Here is an 18125-nt window from a genome sequence, read left to right on the forward strand (position 1 = left end):
AGGTAATGGGTCAGGATTCACAGTTGCAAAAAAAAAATTGCAATTCCAGAAGAACTCTAGAAAGAAGATAATAAAAGAATAGCTACTGGTGTTCAGTTTGATGGAAGCTAGTTTACCATGAACAAGATAGCTAGAGATGTTCACATCACCATCGGTGGAGGAACATTTATCATCAATACTCTTTGGCAAGCAGAAGGCCAAGGAGCAGACTTCTTGTTGGGAAATGATTTCATTCTCCAACAGAGATTTGTTCAAGATGACGAAGCTATAGGCTTCAGAAAAAGAGATATAATGTTTTGGGCAGACAGACTTACCCAAGCAAAAAGTATAGTAGGTCCAAACTTTACTACTCAATATCAGAGACTTACACAGATTTGAACCTGTGCTACAATATAAACAACAACAAGAATTGCTTATTAAAGAATCTTCAGATGAAGAAAAAGAAGAAACTAGTGAAGATGAAGAAGCTAGTTTTATACATGAACATAACCTCAAGCACTTTCAAAATAAGCTTGAAACCCAGAAAATCCCTACGCTTGAAAAAATCAAGAAAATGCTTGAACAGAACATAGATGTTGACCCTCAGAAATTTTGAGAAAAAGACCCAGTGGTCTGTGAATTAAGATTATATGATATGAATGCTATATGTCATGTTAAAGTCATTCCTCAATACAAAGAGGAAGATAAAAAAGAATTCAGAAAAGATATAGAAGATCTCCTGAAAAAGAGATTAATTCGACCATCTACTAGTCTTCATCATGCTCCAGCATTTTATGTAAGAAACCATGCAGAAAATGTTAGAGGAAAAGCAAGAATGGTGATTGACTACATAGACGTCAATAAGAAAACCGTTAAGATCAATATCTTCCCAATCTAAAATATGTGTCGGGTCTGGTTCATATTTTCGAAGCATTGAAACATGAAAAACATCATGAATACCCGAAAGCTGTGGTGGTAGAGCTAATTTGTATGCTACTTCATCTTTCCGTTCTAGGATCTCAAAAGGACCAATAAATCTCGAAGCTAATTTCCCAGTTTTTCCAAACCTTTGAATTCCTTTTTGAGGTGATACTTTCAGAAACACATGATCACCCACGTTAAATTTTAGTGAACGTGTCCTTTGATCGGCATAGCTCTTTTGTCAACTTTGTGCAGTTTGTAGTCGTTGCTTGATAATTTTTATTTTCTCAGTAGTATCCTGAATAAAATTAGGTCCAACTATGGTAGTCTCACCTACTTTTGTCCATCACAACGGTGATCTGCAAGGTCTGCCATATAGTGCCTCATATGGTGCCATTGAAATGCTAGATTGAAAACTATTGTTATATGCAAACTCTGCTAATAACAAATAATCTTCCCAACTTCCATGGAAATCGATTCAAAACACATGCTCTCAACATATCCTCCAAAATTTGAATTGTTCTTTCTGATTGACCATCAATTTGGGGATGAAATGCATTACTAAAATTTAACTGTGTAGCGAGAGATCGTTGTAAACTTTCCCAAAATTTAGAAGTGAATTTGGAATCTTTGTCTGACACAATTGAGAGAGGAATTCCATGTAATCTAACCATCTCTTGAACATATAACTTGCCAAGTGTTTCTGTAGAAATCTATAGCTTTCACTGGTAAGAAATGAGCTGATTTAGTTAAACGATCCACAATTATCCATACTACATCTTTACCTCGAGATGATCATCTATAATTCATGAATGTGGTAAACCAGTTACAAAATCTATGGTAATATAATCCCATTTCCATTTAGCTATTGGCAACGGTTGAAGTTTCTTGCTGGCTTTTTATGCTCTGCTTTGACTTGTTGGCAAGTAAGACATCTTGGTACACATAGTGCAATATCTTTCTTCATTCCATCCCACCAAAATTGATGACGAAGATCATAGTACATTTTTGTACTTCCAGGGTGAATAGTATATGATGAGTAATGTACTTCACGAAAAATTTCATTTCTGAGCTCTGGAATCTCATGTACATATAACCTTCCAAAATATCTCAAACCATTACTTTGATCGAAGATCCAACCCTCAAATTGATTTCCAGACAGCAATTTGTCTTGAATTGATTTGGGTAGAGTATCCTCTTGTTGTTTCTCGATAACCTTTTCCATCAAAATTGGTCGCGTGACTAAGTTACAAATACGAGCCATATTTTCGTGTACATCCATATGTAGATCATATTCACAAAGAGACTCCATCATCTTCCATTTTATGAACATGTAAGCTTGCCACAAACCTTTCTGATTTTCTACTTAAAGCATCTGCAACTGTATTTGCCTTTCCAAGATAGTAATGCAATCCGAAATCATAGTATTCTAGAAATTCCATCCAACATTGTTGCCTCATGTTAAGCTCCTTTTGTGTAAATATATATTTCAAACTTTTATAATCAGAATATTGCTCGAATCGCTCACCATATAAGTAATGTCTCCAAGTCTTAAGAGCATGGACAATAGCAGCTAATTCTAAATCATGAGTTGAATAGTTTCTTTCATGTGTTTTCAATTGTCGAGAGGCAGATGCGACCACTCTATCTAATTGCATTAACACACATCATAATCTGGGGAAAAAAGCATCTGTGTAACCACGTAACCTTTTCCTCGCTCAGGAATAATTAACATCAGAGCAGTAGTTAAGCGTGCCTTCAATTCTTGGAATGAATCTTCACATTCTTTACTCCAGATGAATTTGACTCCTTTCCGAGTTACCCTAGTCAGAGGTGCCGCTAACTTAGAAAAATCTTTTATAAATCTTTAGGTTTGACTCGAAGTTGATGATAACCGGAATGAAGATCAATTTTTGAAAAGAAACAAGAACCCCTTAACTGATCAAACAAATCGTCAATTCTTGGTATCGGATATTTATTCTTCACAGTTACTCTATTCAATTGACGATAATCGACACACATCCGAAGAGATCCATCTTTCTTTTTCACAAAAAGGGCATGTGCTCCCCAAGGTGAAGTATAGGACGAATATAACCTTTGCCTTCTAATTCCTGAATTTGTGCTTTGAGTTCTTTCAATTCTGCTCGTGCCATACGGTAAGAGGGTATCGAAATAGGTGATGTGCCCGGATATACTTCAATTACGAATTCTATCTCTCGCACAGGAGGCAACCCAAATAAATCTTCTTGAAACACATCAGTAAATTCCTTTACCACAAGAATAGTTTCTAACTTCATTTCATTCTCCTCTTCGGCCACAATGTGGGCAATCAAATTCAAATAATTGCACTTAATATCAAATGATACTTCTAGTTTATAAGTGCTCTTATCCCCGTAAAAACTAAAAGTTTCACCTTCCAAAGTACAGATAGTTATCTTCTTTTTACCACAGTCCATGATAGCATCATAACAAGTAAGCCAATCCATACCCAGGATGATATCGTACTCTGACATTTCCAGCATTATCAAATCAAAGTCTAATTTATGATTTGATGTTTCTATCATGCATAGCCTGCACACTCTATTAACTCTTACACCCTTACCCAAAGGAGACCCAATAATTAATGAAGTCTTCATAATCTCGGGTTTCATTCTTAGAAAAGTAGCCCAAGTAAAAGATTCTCAGTGCTGCTATAAGGCGGGCTCTGTTCTCTAGACTGAATGAGGACACTCATTCAAAGTTCTAAATGTAAAACGCTTCACCACAGGAATTAGAGTATAGGACATAATGAAGCTTTATTTTTTTAGTCTTCCCTGTACTCTTTATTTTCTGTGTATTTTGAGTGGGCCGGTGTAAGTGTGGTATTATGTATGGAGAACTTATTTTCTCTAAGTCATACTGTGGCATGTTCTTTTGTAGTGCTACCAATTTATATGAATGAAGTGTTCCCGTTTCTATTAAAAAAAAAAAAAAAATCTCAAGTCCACAAGCTATTATACTAGATCATCAACTACATAATCTCTAGCCATTAGAGTACCTCAATCAAAATTATAATTAAAGATATTAAAATGTCAGACGAATTAATTGTTGTTAATGGTATGTTATCAGGAACCAAATTACTTATAGATTACATAATTAGATCTTGTTTCATCCTAGTTTTGTAAACACTATAGGTGTCAAAGTGTTTTATGGAAAATGAATTTCAGTGTTTAATGTTTTCTCTTCTAACAAATACAATTTGCAGTTTTTCAAATGGTTGGTGAACAATTTAAAATAGTGAGTCGGTATAGTGGGTTGTTAAAATATGACAGATAATTTGAGGAATCGATTTGGATCTTCCAGGTATGTTTATCAATTCTATAACTCCAGCTGATATTTGCAACTAAGTTGCACCATATATAGTTAAACCACTATGTGTATATTGTGGTGATCAAGATAATATAGGACTTTGCGAAGGAGATCCTCTATCTCCCTTCCTTTTTTTTGTTTGTGAATGATGTCTTGTCTCAGATACTTCGCAAGCTTTTCAGGGTTAATATCCTTTACTCTGTTCAGATTGGGGCTTCGGGGCCAAAAATAAGTCATTTGTTCTTTGCAGATGATTCATTGTTTTTTCTCAGGGCAACAGTTTTGAATTGTGAGGTTCTCTCGCTCTGACGTTCTTCATCATTACTGTTCAGCCTCAGGTCAACTTTGTCTATCGAGTTATGAGTGAGTAGTGAATTTGGGGCTAGGGTTGAAAGCCCTAGCCAGTCTTGTATGATAATGATGTGAATACTATATTTAATGCAAATTTCCATTACTACTTTGACATGCTAAATCAAAAAGTAAAGGCTTATATTGGAATCTAACTAGTTTAAGTATAATACATTTGTCATGTCATGATTAGTGTTTTGAGATTAGTCACCTCTGCATGAAAGCACATCATGTGTGCATATGAGGATAGTGAGTTAAAATCACCTAGAATTATGATTGGTTTGCTTGTTTGGTTATCTAAACTCTAATCTTTATGCATCTAGGAACAATAAATTGAGACTTACCCGGTAATAAAATTTGTTCTTAGGTAATTAATTCAAGACTTACCTGGTTAGAATGGATAAAATCAAAGGAGTTTAGGCCCTGGTAGTCATCTTATCCAGATGCTAAAAGAGTAATTGGGTATTTGGGATTGCATCACTTGTAGTTTGATCATCAATGCATACAAGAGAGGCTATGGTGGACAATCTAAGCTCTAACTCCCATCCATTTGATAACAACTTATTTAGCTTAGCTTAGTTGACTTTACTTGCTCTAGTTGTTCCAATTTAATTGAAACTATTTCCAACATCAAATCAAATCACTGCACACCATTTGCAGATACTCACCATGAACTTGTGTTCACTTGTGAGGTTTTGTTTATGATTGTATATTTGTATATTCTTTCTAGTTTTCGTCTGGGTCTTCCCTAGCTAGAGTGAGATTTACCAATCTCCTGGGTATAATATCCCATACTCTAAACCTAACTACATTATAACTTGATCATTATACTTGATAGTGACTTCAATCCTAACGTAATCTCAATCAATTGTTTAATCTCAATTATTTCCAATTGGATTGAAATCAATCTCAATCAATTGTTTGTGAATTTATTGTTTAAAAGGACAGGACAGTACATTTTAACCAAATCATCAGATGGTGGCATAATTATTTTCGTTTTCTTGCAAAAATGCATGCTATGCGTTTTTCTCGTACGTGTACGTCTATCGTTAGGGAAATCGGGTGGTAGATATATATACCGGTAAAATATATAAATGGGAGTTGACAATGGTGGCACAGCCTTGATGGAACTCTTGCCATCCCTACTGTGTGGCCGTCCTGTTTGTGATCGAGGAGACTTTCGGCCACCCATAATTTATTTTTGTTGATTTTCTTCTTGCTAGTACGTTGGGTTTTTGGGACTGTTCCCTTTAGTTTTTGTATTCTTTTGATTAGGGTGGAGGGTGGGCACAGTTAGTCTAGGAGGAGCTAATCTTGTGTAATCTTTTATTATACTAAAGTAATAACTAAAAAAATTATCAAACACTTCTATTTCTCTGCTCTCCGATGGAATATACACTATGCAAGTATGCAGTGGGATTAATATTGCCATATACATTAACAATTCAATTACTATTGTGATGTCGATCGAGTGCTACGTCCTCTTGCATGCATGTAATATATATCAAATAAAATACGAAATTACGTATCAAAATAAATAATAAATTACAGTATTTAATGTTTTCTCTTCTAACAAATAAAATTTGCAGTTTCAAAAGTCGTGTGAATAATTTAACATAATGAGTTACTGCAGTGGATTGTTAAAATATAACATGGGCATCGATTTGTATATTGAATTGTAATCTTGCTTCGACCGATGTTGATCGATTCTATTATTTCAATTGGTATTTGCACGTTTTAAGTTGCACCATATATATAGTAGAACAAGTATGTATATCGTCGTGAGCAAGATAATATTTGAAAAAATTTATTGGATGAATTTATGATATAAAGAAAGTACAGAAGATGAGATTCCTTCAATTTACAAGTATAAATAATGTAAATTAGCTGTAAGGTATTGACAGGGTCTTCAGGTCTTGTATTTAAAAGAGTAATTAGTCTACTTGCGCTTACAATTTGTATGATTGTGATCGAGAAAAGTCACAAAACATATAATAAGATGATTATATAATGGACTATGTTGCCCAAAATTTTTACTTGAAACACATTTTGTTAGAAAAGAGGACAAACATATCTATCAATCTGACAAAAAAAGAAATAATATGCTTTTTGAAACCATAAACAGTATTTAAATTATTTCAAATGGGATTGAAACCATGAACAACTCATTGTTTTCATTTCTCTCAAAAAACTCATTGTTTTCATTGTTTGCGAATTTATTGTTTAAAAGAAGGACAAAACACTTTCGTTTTGAATCCAAATCAGCACATAGTACGTGGCATAACTGCTTTCGTTTTCATTGTTTGGAATTTATTGTTTAAATCTAAATCAGCACATAGTATTAGTACGTGGCATAACTGCTTTCGTTTTCTTGCAATGAAGGAAATCTGGTTGTCGATATACATACCGGCAAGTAAACTTTATAAATGGGGTTGACAATGGTGGCAGGCAGCCAGGCACCGCCTTGATGGGACTCTTGCCATCCCTTCTGTGTTGAAGTCCTATTTCTGAGGAGTCTTTCGGGGCACCCATAGTTTAGATTTTGTTGATTTTCTTCTTTGTTTTTACGTTAGGTTTCTATGGTTGTTTTCGTCATTTCTTTGTATTATTTTGATTTAATAAATTTAAAAACGGAGACTGGCGGCCGAGGGTTTCAGGTGGTTGCAGCTAGTTCAGGTAAAGCTAATCTTGTGTAATCTCTTATTATACTAAACTAAAAACTAAAAATTATCAAACACTTCTCTGCTCGATCTCTGATAAAATATACACTACGCAAATATTATGCAGGGGGATAATTGCCGTATACATTAACATTTAATTAATGCGATGTCGACCGAGTATATATGTACGTCCTCTTGCATGCATGTAATATATATCAAACAAAACACGTACATAATGTAGAGGAGTTGGATACTCAAACAAATCAAAGAAAAATTTGGCCAAAAACAAATCAAAGAAAAATAACGGTTGTGAGATAGCGGTTTGAACCTCCATACTGTGATCAATGCACGAGTCCACCTTAGGAGTCTTGGTCAGTATTATTATATACATTATTGGAGTACAAATTCTCTGCAAGATAGCTAGGGCTTAATTACAATTAATTAGAGGTACTGGTTGGTAAAGTCCTTATCCACACATCTTCTACCTTATCGTCCTTCCTTTGGCGTAGATATTTATTTTAATATTTATAACCTTAGGAAAATCAGAGAAAGCTACAAAATTATATATACCAAATTAAAGTCCTACATGTTGACTATCATGAGGTAAGGGTATGTGTATCTATCACATACAATGTGAACTGGAATTTGTTAGTCTTAGTAATAGAAACACGCGCCACCCAGTTCAGACATTTATATAGGAAGCTTAATTTGGCTAAACACGAATCCCTTTTCTGTGTTTCTTTTGTAATATAAATTCTACAGTTTTCAGTTGGACTTTGTGAGCTGTGTATCTCTTTCCACAACCTTATAAATCAAGGTGAATGATTAATTACAGAGACATATTATATTAGAGTTGTGCCATTGAGGTAAAATACAATGCAATGCATCGTCTTGACTAGATCAATAGCTGTTTTAATAATAACAGCTAATCCTTCATTAATTAATTAAGAATCGTTTACAGGTTCTCCTCCTTCATTTACAAATCTAAGCTCTCCAATTAACCACTTTATCAGCGAACTAATTGAAGAAGAGAAATACGTACTTGCACTCAATCGATCTCGATCACCAGCAAAAAGTAAAACTTAATTGGGTTCACACTCTCTCTTTCTCTGATGAATGCGTGTGACGCTGTTGGTGAATGGATAGTGAGCTCACCGCACATCTCGTTATCATTGTGGTGCTAAATTCGCGTGAAACTCATGGATTGCATTTGGTACGTTGTATAGTTTAGATGACATCAACATTGTGATTGTTATCATACAGAGAAGATATTTTTATGAAAACTTACAGAATACAGGGTTTCAATCGTTGAACCAAATCCAACCATAGTTAGAATGGTAAAAGTTGGCAAATTTTACTAGAACCGGGCTTTATAATATTATAGTTACCGTCGATTGTTAGATAGGCTTTGTTGTTTGATTTCTTATGATTTAAAATTTTAAAGAAATACATTATTTTTAAAATATGATGTTAAATCTATAATTTTAGCAACGTAACAGACGTTAATAGTAGTTAATAGTAATTGATGAAGAACTATTCCTCTACACATAAATGCTACGACTATGATGAGCTATAAGTATCCGTATAAATATACGTCCTGTCTTATATATATGAAGTGTTTAAGATCGTCAATCTAAACTGTACAATTGTTTCACGTATGATCAGTTAGCAAATATAAGTGAATGTTACTCTTCCAAACCCATTCTTCTTTGGCCGGCTGATCCATAATTATAAAATTAAAACTTTTGTTTGACATGTCTTTTGGTGCATGTAATATATGATCCCATCTTTGACAAATTTGTATATTGCTCATCTTCGTTTCAAAAGCACATGCTAGATTTAGGGGTTTCAAGTTCATTTTCATTTACAAGAAACAGTGAAGAAAGAGACAACACTCAATAAAGTTAAATAATAGGTTCATCAAATAAATAAAAAAAGGTAAAATAACAGGTGTATTCCTTTGACTGTTTATTCATTCATTCAATCACACTGACAGTGATGACCCTCCATGCAGCTTCCTACTTCGCACGCGAGCAATGACTCGCACGCTTAGTAAACACTATATATACGCATCGCCTCCACCATTCTAACTCAAACCAACAACTCGAATTCAAAGCCTTCACAGTTTATCAAATCCCACTTCTCTCTCCTCCGTCCGATCCCCGGCGGCTTGTTTGGCATCTTCCATATCCAATACATAAGATGCAAGTCGGAAGGCGATCGGCGATGGAGCACAACAATACCAAAGCAAGCAAGCCTTTGAAAATGAAAGTGAAGTTCGTCGACGATGAAAAGGACGTCGTGAAGGCATCAGACGCCTTGCCTCTGCCTCTGTACCTGACCAATGCCCTGTTCTTCACTCTATTCTTCTCCGTCGTCTACTTCTTGCTCACAAGCTGGCGTGAGAAGATCCGCACCAACACTCCTCTCCACATCATCAATCTCTCTGAGATCGTGGCTATTCTAGCCTTCGTAGCCTCCTTCATCTACCTCCTCGGGTTCTTTGGTATCGATTTCGTCCAATCCCTCATTCTCCAGCCCAGCAATGACATCTGGGCCGACGATGATGACGAGGAGATTATTCTCAAGGAGGATGCTAGCAAAGTTCCTTGTGGCCAGGCCCTCAATTGCTCAATTCCCAAAATGGCTCCTATTGCTTCACCTAAAGCTGCTCCTGAAGCTGCCCCAAAGGTGTTTGAGGAGAAGGCAATGATCGAGACCCCGCCAACAACTGAAGAAGACGAAGAGATCATCAAGGCAGTGGTTGCTGGAACCATTCCTTCATACTCACTCGAGACAAAGCTTGGCGATTGCAAGAGGGCAGCTTCTATTAGGCGTGAGGCTTTACAAAGAGTTACTGGCAAGTCTCTAGAGGGTTTGCCATTGGAGGGGTTCGATTACGAGTCCATTTTGGGTCAATGCTGTGAAATGCCAGTTGGATATATTACCATTCCTGTTGGGATTGCTGGGCCTCTTATGCTCGATGGAAAAGAGTTCTCAGTTCCCATGGCCACAACTGAAGGTTGCTTGGTGGCTAGTACCAACCGTGGTTGCAAAGCTATCAACTTGTCTGGTGGAGCTTCCAGTGTTCTTTTGAAAGATGGAATGACCAGAGCTCCTGTTGTCAGATTCAACTCTGCCAAAAGAGCCGCTGAATTGAAGTTTTTCATGGAAGACCCCGACAACTACGAAACCATCTCTATGGTCTTCAACAAATCTAGCAGATTTGGTAGACTTCAATCAGTTAAGTGTGCCGTTGCTGGGAAGAACCTGTACATGAGGTTCTGCTGCAGCACTGGTGATGCTATGGGGATGAATATGGTCTCTAAAGGCGTTCAAAACGTTCTTGATTTCCTCCAGAATGACTTCCCTGACATGGATGTCATTGGCATTTCTGGTAACTACTGCTCAGACAAGAAACCTGCTGCCGTGAACTGGATCGAAGGTCGGGGTAAATCTGTGGTTTGCGAGGCTGTTATCAAGGGAGACATAGTGTCGAAGGTGTTGAAAACCAACGTCGCAGCCTTGGTGGAGCTTAACATGCTCAAGAACCTTACTGGATCCGCTATCGCTGGTGCTCTTGGTGGTTTCAATGCACATGCCAGTAACATTGTTTCAGCTGTCTACCTCGCCACTGGTCAAGACCCGGCTCAAAATATTGAGAGTTCTCACTGTATCACCATGATGGAAGCCATCAATGATGGCAAGGATCTTCACGTCTCTGTCACCATGCCGTCCATTGAGGTCGGTACAGTAGGAGGAGGGACTCAACTTGCATCTCAATCAGCTTGTCTGAACCTGCTTGGTGTGAAGGGTGCTAACAGAGAGGCACCGGGAACAAACGCAAGACAGTTGGCCAGCGTTGTAGCTGGTTCTGTTCTTGCCGGAGAGCTATCTCTCATGTCTGCAATTGCTGCTGGACAACTCGTTAAGAGCCACATGAAGTACAATAGATCTAACAAAGATGTCACAACGGTTGCTTCCGCTTGAACTTACTACAAGACCCCATATTGCCTCTGAGCGTTCAAAAGCTTTGATAGTTAATGGTCTATGGCTGCAAATGATCACGCCCCGGACTGTTGGCAATGGCACCGAAACATATAGAGATTGTAGTTACTTGTCTTAGCAATCCGTTAGTGATTTGTTAACTGAGGTAGCCTCTGTTTAGGCCCTTCCCTTTCTTTTGTAAACTATTTCCTTGTAAATTTCTTTGGAAATTTAATCATATATCTCATCTTTTCAAATTAGAACTCATTACTAGTCGTGTATTTCTGGGATACCCAATCACAATATCTCACGCTTTCGATTCTTTGTTCATCAGAGATTCATAACATAACTCTAATTGAGGGGAAAAAAATAAGAAGAAGAATAAGAAACAAATCACAACTCAAAATTTGGGAATTTTTCATTGCAAACGTGAGTTAGGGTTATGCACCGTACCCAAACTTACCCGTTCACTAGTCATTTGAACTGTAAACGATAGTCATCTTTACTTTTTACCTTCGTTTCGAACTTTTTAGGGGTTTCAAAAGTTGATTTTTTCTTCGACTTAGTAATTAAGGAAACTTCCTTCTAGAAATTTTTAGAGCATGATAAACCGAGCTCGTGGACACGCGGCATGTTAGAATCGGAGTTGTAACAAAGAAGTTATAAGGGTTTAACATAGTGGCAATTTTGTAATTTTAGGAGGTTATTGTAGTATTATGGGGTGTTTCCCGAAGGGGAAACTTACTATTTTTGGGGGCTTCCGTTTTGAGAAGTCGAAGAGAGAGAGAGAGAGAGAGCGGGGGGGGGGGGGGGGGGGAGACCGGCGACGAACTTCTCGGCCTCGCCGGCGCCGATTTTGCCTACCTCCAGCCGTGAAACCGGTCCCATCTGGACCGCCTCAACTTCCTCTTCCTCCCTATGGCAGCGACATACGGCAATTGTGGAGATAGAAGGCGCAGCAAGAAAAAACTTAGGCGACGTCAATTTCAGTTTTCCAGCCACCTCAGGCCCCGCCACCACCCACATCTTGAAGCTCTCTTCTTTGTGGTTCAAACCCAACTAGTGGGTAGCTCCAATTTTTTCGGAGAACGGCGAATTGACGGCGAGAAGAATCTAGAGGTTTCAAGGTCATTTCCGATAATTAGACTTGAAATTGAGTTTTGTCATAATTGAGAAAGTTGTTGGGATTGATGAGATGATCAAGTTGATGAAATTTGGTAATCCAATTTGGGATTGGAACCGGCGGCGCGTGGGGCCCACACAGTTGCCTGTGGTTGTGAGTGGGGCTGCGTCCGACCGTTCTCAGCATCCATTTTGGTTTGTTTGGTCAAGCATATCGTTACGAGCGTGTAGACATGAACTTTGTATTGATTGGTGCACATTTTGAAAATGATAGGAATTTTCAAAGTTTTGGGAAGTTCGGGTTTTGATTTGGGAAGATCCGACCATTGGATCGACCCCAGCTTTCAGTAGGTCGTTATAACTATTAAGTCAACGTAACATATGAAGTTTGAGCTCGTTTTGATATGATTTCGAGCTTCCGATGAATTATCGATTTTAGGGTTTCAATTTTATTATTGTCAATTTATTTCCGATTATCGAGAAACAGTTATTTATAATATCATTTTGTCAAGACGACGTGTAGACCGAGTTCGAGGAGGAAATAATTGGACGACCATCGTAGCCGCAATCTGTGAGTGAACATTTGATTTTAAAATAAATTATGCATGCAGTACTACTTTTGAGCATTTATTTTATTATGAGATTTATTTAAGATTTATGGGATTTTTATTGAATTTCCTTTCCGAGTGCTTTTATTAATTACCGAGCTATTTAAGTTATGAATTATTGATTTATTGAGAAATGATTTTCGAAAAGTGGTTGATTAAGGAAATAGTATGAGAATTAATGATTTTCTAGTATTTGAGTACGGTTGCATTATTGAGATATCTTTTTGGAAAGCAAATGATTTTATGAGATTATGAGTATGATATTAAAGTATTTGAGTATAAACGAGTTATCAGAGTTTCATGAGTTTAATATTTTAAAGGGATTGATTTCAGTTTGTTTGAGAAGGTAAAAATGTTAGCGCATGCATGCATTACCTGATCGGCAGTCCTCTTTAGGTAATAGTGTGGTCGGCAGCACCCTCCATAATATATATATTCCGGTCGACAGTACCCTCTGATGCGTCATCTGGTTGGCAGTACCCTCCAGATGGCATGAAATAGTTAGTCGGCAGTACTGTCACGCCCCGAATTTTGAATAATAAATTCAAATCCGAAACCTGAATAATTACAATTACAAAAAACCAAATCTCGAAACTTCGAGTTCATTATTACAATTCACTCTCACAATATATTATAAAGCTCAAATGAGCATAACACACCTCACAACTTACAATTGTTGTAAAACTCTAACAATTGCTCTAACCGCACGATCACCGTCCTGGTTCTCCTGTCCTGTAGGATTACCCGCTACACAATTTGAATAGTGTACCGGGAGTTGCAACAACACAAAACCCGGTAAGCTTTTTACAGCCAGTATGAGTAAACAAGAAAGAACTGTTGATTTATTAGATTTCAAGACTACCACAAACCCACGTTACTTTCTCACTCTCATATATATATATAGCCACTTATGAGTTACTCTCAATTTAGCTCATAAGATCACTCACTCTCATATATATATATAGACACTTATGAGTTACTCTCAAATTCGCTCATAAGATTTCCCAACATTTGGTAGACAGACTCATATATATATATAGACCCTTATGAGTTACTCTCAATTTCCCTCATAAGGTTACCATATATATATTGACACTTATGAGTTACTCTCAATTTCACTCATAAGTTCACTCCACATTTGGCAGACAGACTAGAGCTCTAACTGAACGTAACCACTCGTCCGGCCACAGACGTGATTACGATTTAATACTATTAATAACCACCAGCCCGGTACGAGAGCGTGATTCACTAATAGATGCCATGGTCACCTCGTGACCTAGTGATCTCCACAGATCACAACAATTTATTGTTCCTCAACAATAAAACTCAACACCTCTCACAATATATTGTTTCTCAACAATAAACTCAATATCTCTCACAATATATTGTTTCTCAACAATAACTCAACACAACTCCAACAATACATATTATTTCACGTAATAATATATATACAGACATTCACACAGAAATGTCTAGTAACACCAACAATAGTTCATATGATTGCAACAAAATAAAGCAATTAATTGTATTGGGTTCGTAATATGAACCACGTGAGGTTTACTCACCTCGATAATCCCGCTGCGTCTTCAATTCAGCTCAAAATACGATCCACAATCGTCCACCAACTCAAACCGTCAATCACCTAGTCAGATACGATCTTAACTTAGCAATCATTCATAAACCACACATATACGGAAATCCAACGGTCGGATTCTAATTTAATGATGATCCAACGGTCAGATCGAATTTATACGATGATCCAACGGTCGGATCCTAATTATACGATGATCCAACGGTCGGATCAAAATTATACGATGATCCAACGGTCGGATCAAAATTATACGATGATCCAACGGTCGGATCCTCACGGATCGCCCTTAGGATCATCCTCCAAAATTATCACAAAGATCCAATGGTCAGATCTTCTTGAATCACTCTAACAAACATCTCCATAAAATTATACGAAAATCTGACGGTCGGATTCTCACGAATCGCCTTCCGAATCATTGTTTTACATTTATACGAAGATCCAACGGTCGGATCTTCGCCCATGACCACACAAAGCCACTGGGACAGTCAATAGATCATCATATCCAAATTTGAAGTAAAACCGATGGTCAGATCCTCACAGATCGTAAACCGAAGATAAAACGTAAAAACGTTAAATAGTAACGTCAAAACATAAATTCACTATTTATCAACGTTTTCTAAAATGACCTTGTAATATATCAAAACGCTCGTAAGGATGCGTAGATCATCACCTAGATAATAAAAACTCAAAATATGGTCGAATACGCCGCCACAAGCGGCGGTCAGTGGGCGGTCAACGGCGGTCAACGCGGCGGTCAACCACCTCCTCTGGCCACCAAATTTCATCCACAGCATCATCTCAACATTTCCAATCACTTTCTCAACTGTGACAAAGTCAGAAAATACCTTGAAGTAGCCGAACAATTAAGCACTCCGATGTACAGTGAAATTTTCCAATTATGCTTTCTTCCTCCATGCTTCGATCTGGGTTATGAGACTTGGCGAGCATGAAGAGCGGCTTAAGGCGCTTCTAATGGACCTGGGTTTATGACTGGAGGTGGCCGGAAATCGGCGTTGACTAATTTGCTACAGTAAAAATGTTGGCTTCGATCTCCACATTTCCGGCCAAATCGTCGTAAACAACTCCCACATGCGTGATAAGGAGGAAGAGACGAGTCTATCGATGCTCGCAGCTCGCCATTTGGTGGTCTAGAGGTGGTGAAAGAGGAGGTTGCAGAAGAGAGAAAGAGAGAGTTGCAGAAGAGAGAGACTGAGAGAGCACGGGGGAAGGAGAGAGAAAAGAAAGAAAAGTTACCTGGCTACAGTAACATTTCAAATTTATACCAATCTACCATAAACAGTAACTTTCATATTTTGCTTATAACTTTCGCATACGAACTCCGATTTTTACGTACCACATATGCACGCACTCGGTTTAATGTCCTCTACAACTTTCATGAAGGAAGTTTTTCCAAATTCCCAATGTATAAAAAGTCACTTTTTGAGACCCCCTAAATAACGTTCGTTTTTTCGAAAATTAATCGTTCGAACTAATTCCACAATTCCTCCGAGCCTCGTACTCGCTCCCACTATCGTGAAATCATTTCTAAAAATCCACAGAATTTAATTTGGATTTTTCGGGGTATTACAATCTACCCTCCTTAAAGAAATTTCGTCCCGAAATTTAAGCGTAAGTCAATTCCTCTCGATTAAGGTTGACCTAATCATAGAATCTCCATCTTTTCCAAATCTGTAGTAATCTACAAAGCCACAATCCTTTGTATAAAAATACATTCCTATGGCCACTAAATCCCTTCATCACAATGTAAATTCACAAAACAACTGTTCAACAACACTCCACATCACATACACAAAATCGTCACATGGATCATCTCATAGATCCTCACATAGATCTTCACATAGATCATCACATAGATCTTCACATAGATCATCACTCTGTACTGGCATACAAGCACAGTAATCACTCCCACAAAGTGTTTCGCTACTCAATTAGCATCACGGTAAATCTCCATAGTAAAACTTAAGCATGCACCACTCTTCACAACCATAGAGATGCATCACTCAAAACAAATCATCCCCAAAAGTACGCCAATAAATTATGTCACCCAATGATGATGACTTGGGCTTGCTCAATCCTTGGGCTAAGCACTAGGGCTGGCCAATTGGGCCTGAAGAAATCGGACCATCCACATTTCGAACCGGCCCAAACCACTTTGGGTTTAACATTTGGGCCTACTATTCGGGCCGAACAATTGGGCTTACTATTTGGGCCTACCAATCGGCCCACCAACTTCCAGCTCGGCTACGGTATGAAATTGTACATACCGTATATACGTATACATACTGTACAGATCGTGTATACGTATGCATACCGTACAACTGTATATACGTATGCATACTGTACAGACCGTATATACGTATGTATACCGTACATACCGTATATACGTCCGTATATCAAGCATATACGAGACCCAAAAATATTTGTAAGAGGTAGGGTTCGAACTCCCGACCTCAAACACGAAGGTTTTGCTCCCAACCACTGAAGCAAGAGCTGCCTTCATTAATATATGCTCACGTGTTATATTTATTATGTCATAAGCGACATAAATAAAATAACGGGGGAGGCAAGGTTCGAAACCTCAACCTGCCGCACGAAACCTTTGTCCCCCAACCACTGGAGCACAAGCTGTGCTTAATATAATGTGTACAAATTTTATACTTATTATGTCATAAACGAACATAATAAAAATAAACAAGAGGCGAGGTTCGAACCTCAGACCTCTTGTACACGAACTGTACACTCAACCACTCGAGCACGGCTGCTCACGTTATTATCCATACCAATCCTTTTATTTAAACCAACTGTTTCAACTGTTTCAACAATTCGGCCCAAAACATCCAAGACTGTTGCAGAAACCCAGCCCAACGTATCCAAAACTGTTACAGAAATCCGGCCCAACTCATCCAAAACTGTTTCAGAAACTCGGCCCATCATGTCCAAAACTGTTTCTGAAACTCGGCCCATCAGGCCTCCACCCACAGCTACAGTGATGCCTTGATCCGAGACAGGCCCAAGTACGGCCCACTTGTGTCACGGCTTATCCCTTCCGTGATTTACGGCAGTCAAATCTGCTTTCGGCTAAAGCTGTCTGCCACAGCATCTCGAGGTTCGGCCTGTCCCCTTACACGCTCTCCACGCGCCAACAACTTTTCCGGGTTTTCGGATGACTTTAATCCAACGCGTGGATTCAAATTCTGAGATCGTTCATCCAACGGTGGAGATCTGCTCACCTTGTTCTATAAATAGGTGCATTCTGGGGAAAAACTGTTCACTCCAAAAGAAAAGAAATTTTCTTCCGAGCTCAAGCCTTTCTCTCTCAACTCTTCAGCCTTTCTCTTCTCAAATCCTTTCTTCATCAATTTCAATCCTTCTCTTCTGATCTTCTCTCCCATCTAGTTGATTCAATCCCATCTTTCCTCTGAACTTTCAGATCTTCAATCTTTTCCTCCAAATCTTCAATCCTTCTTTCTCAGATCTTTTCTTCCATTTGAAGATTCGATCTCATCTTTCCTCTGAGAATCTCAGATCTCCAATCACCAG

At 38.0% G+C, this 18125-nt stretch overlaps 1 protein-coding gene across 1 annotated transcript; it reads left to right on the forward strand.

Annotated features, from left to right (window-relative positions):
* The first annotated feature begins 9350 nt into the window (after positions 1-9350).
* Positions 9351-11510, forward strand: LOC133737006 (3-hydroxy-3-methylglutaryl-coenzyme A reductase 1-like). Its single transcript, XM_062164637.1, has one exon. It carries the CDS (start codon positions 9459-9461, stop codon positions 11244-11246), a length of 1788 nt encoding a protein of 595 aa, XP_062020621.1. The 5' UTR covers positions 9351-9458; the 3' UTR covers positions 11247-11510.
* Positions 11511-18125: the final 6615 nt, after the last annotated feature.

This window comes from Rosa rugosa, chromosome 3 (genome assembly GCF_958449725.1).
Source record: "Rosa rugosa chromosome 3, drRosRugo1.1, whole genome shotgun sequence".
Lineage (NCBI taxonomy): Eukaryota > Viridiplantae > Streptophyta > Magnoliopsida > Rosales > Rosaceae > Rosa > Rosa rugosa.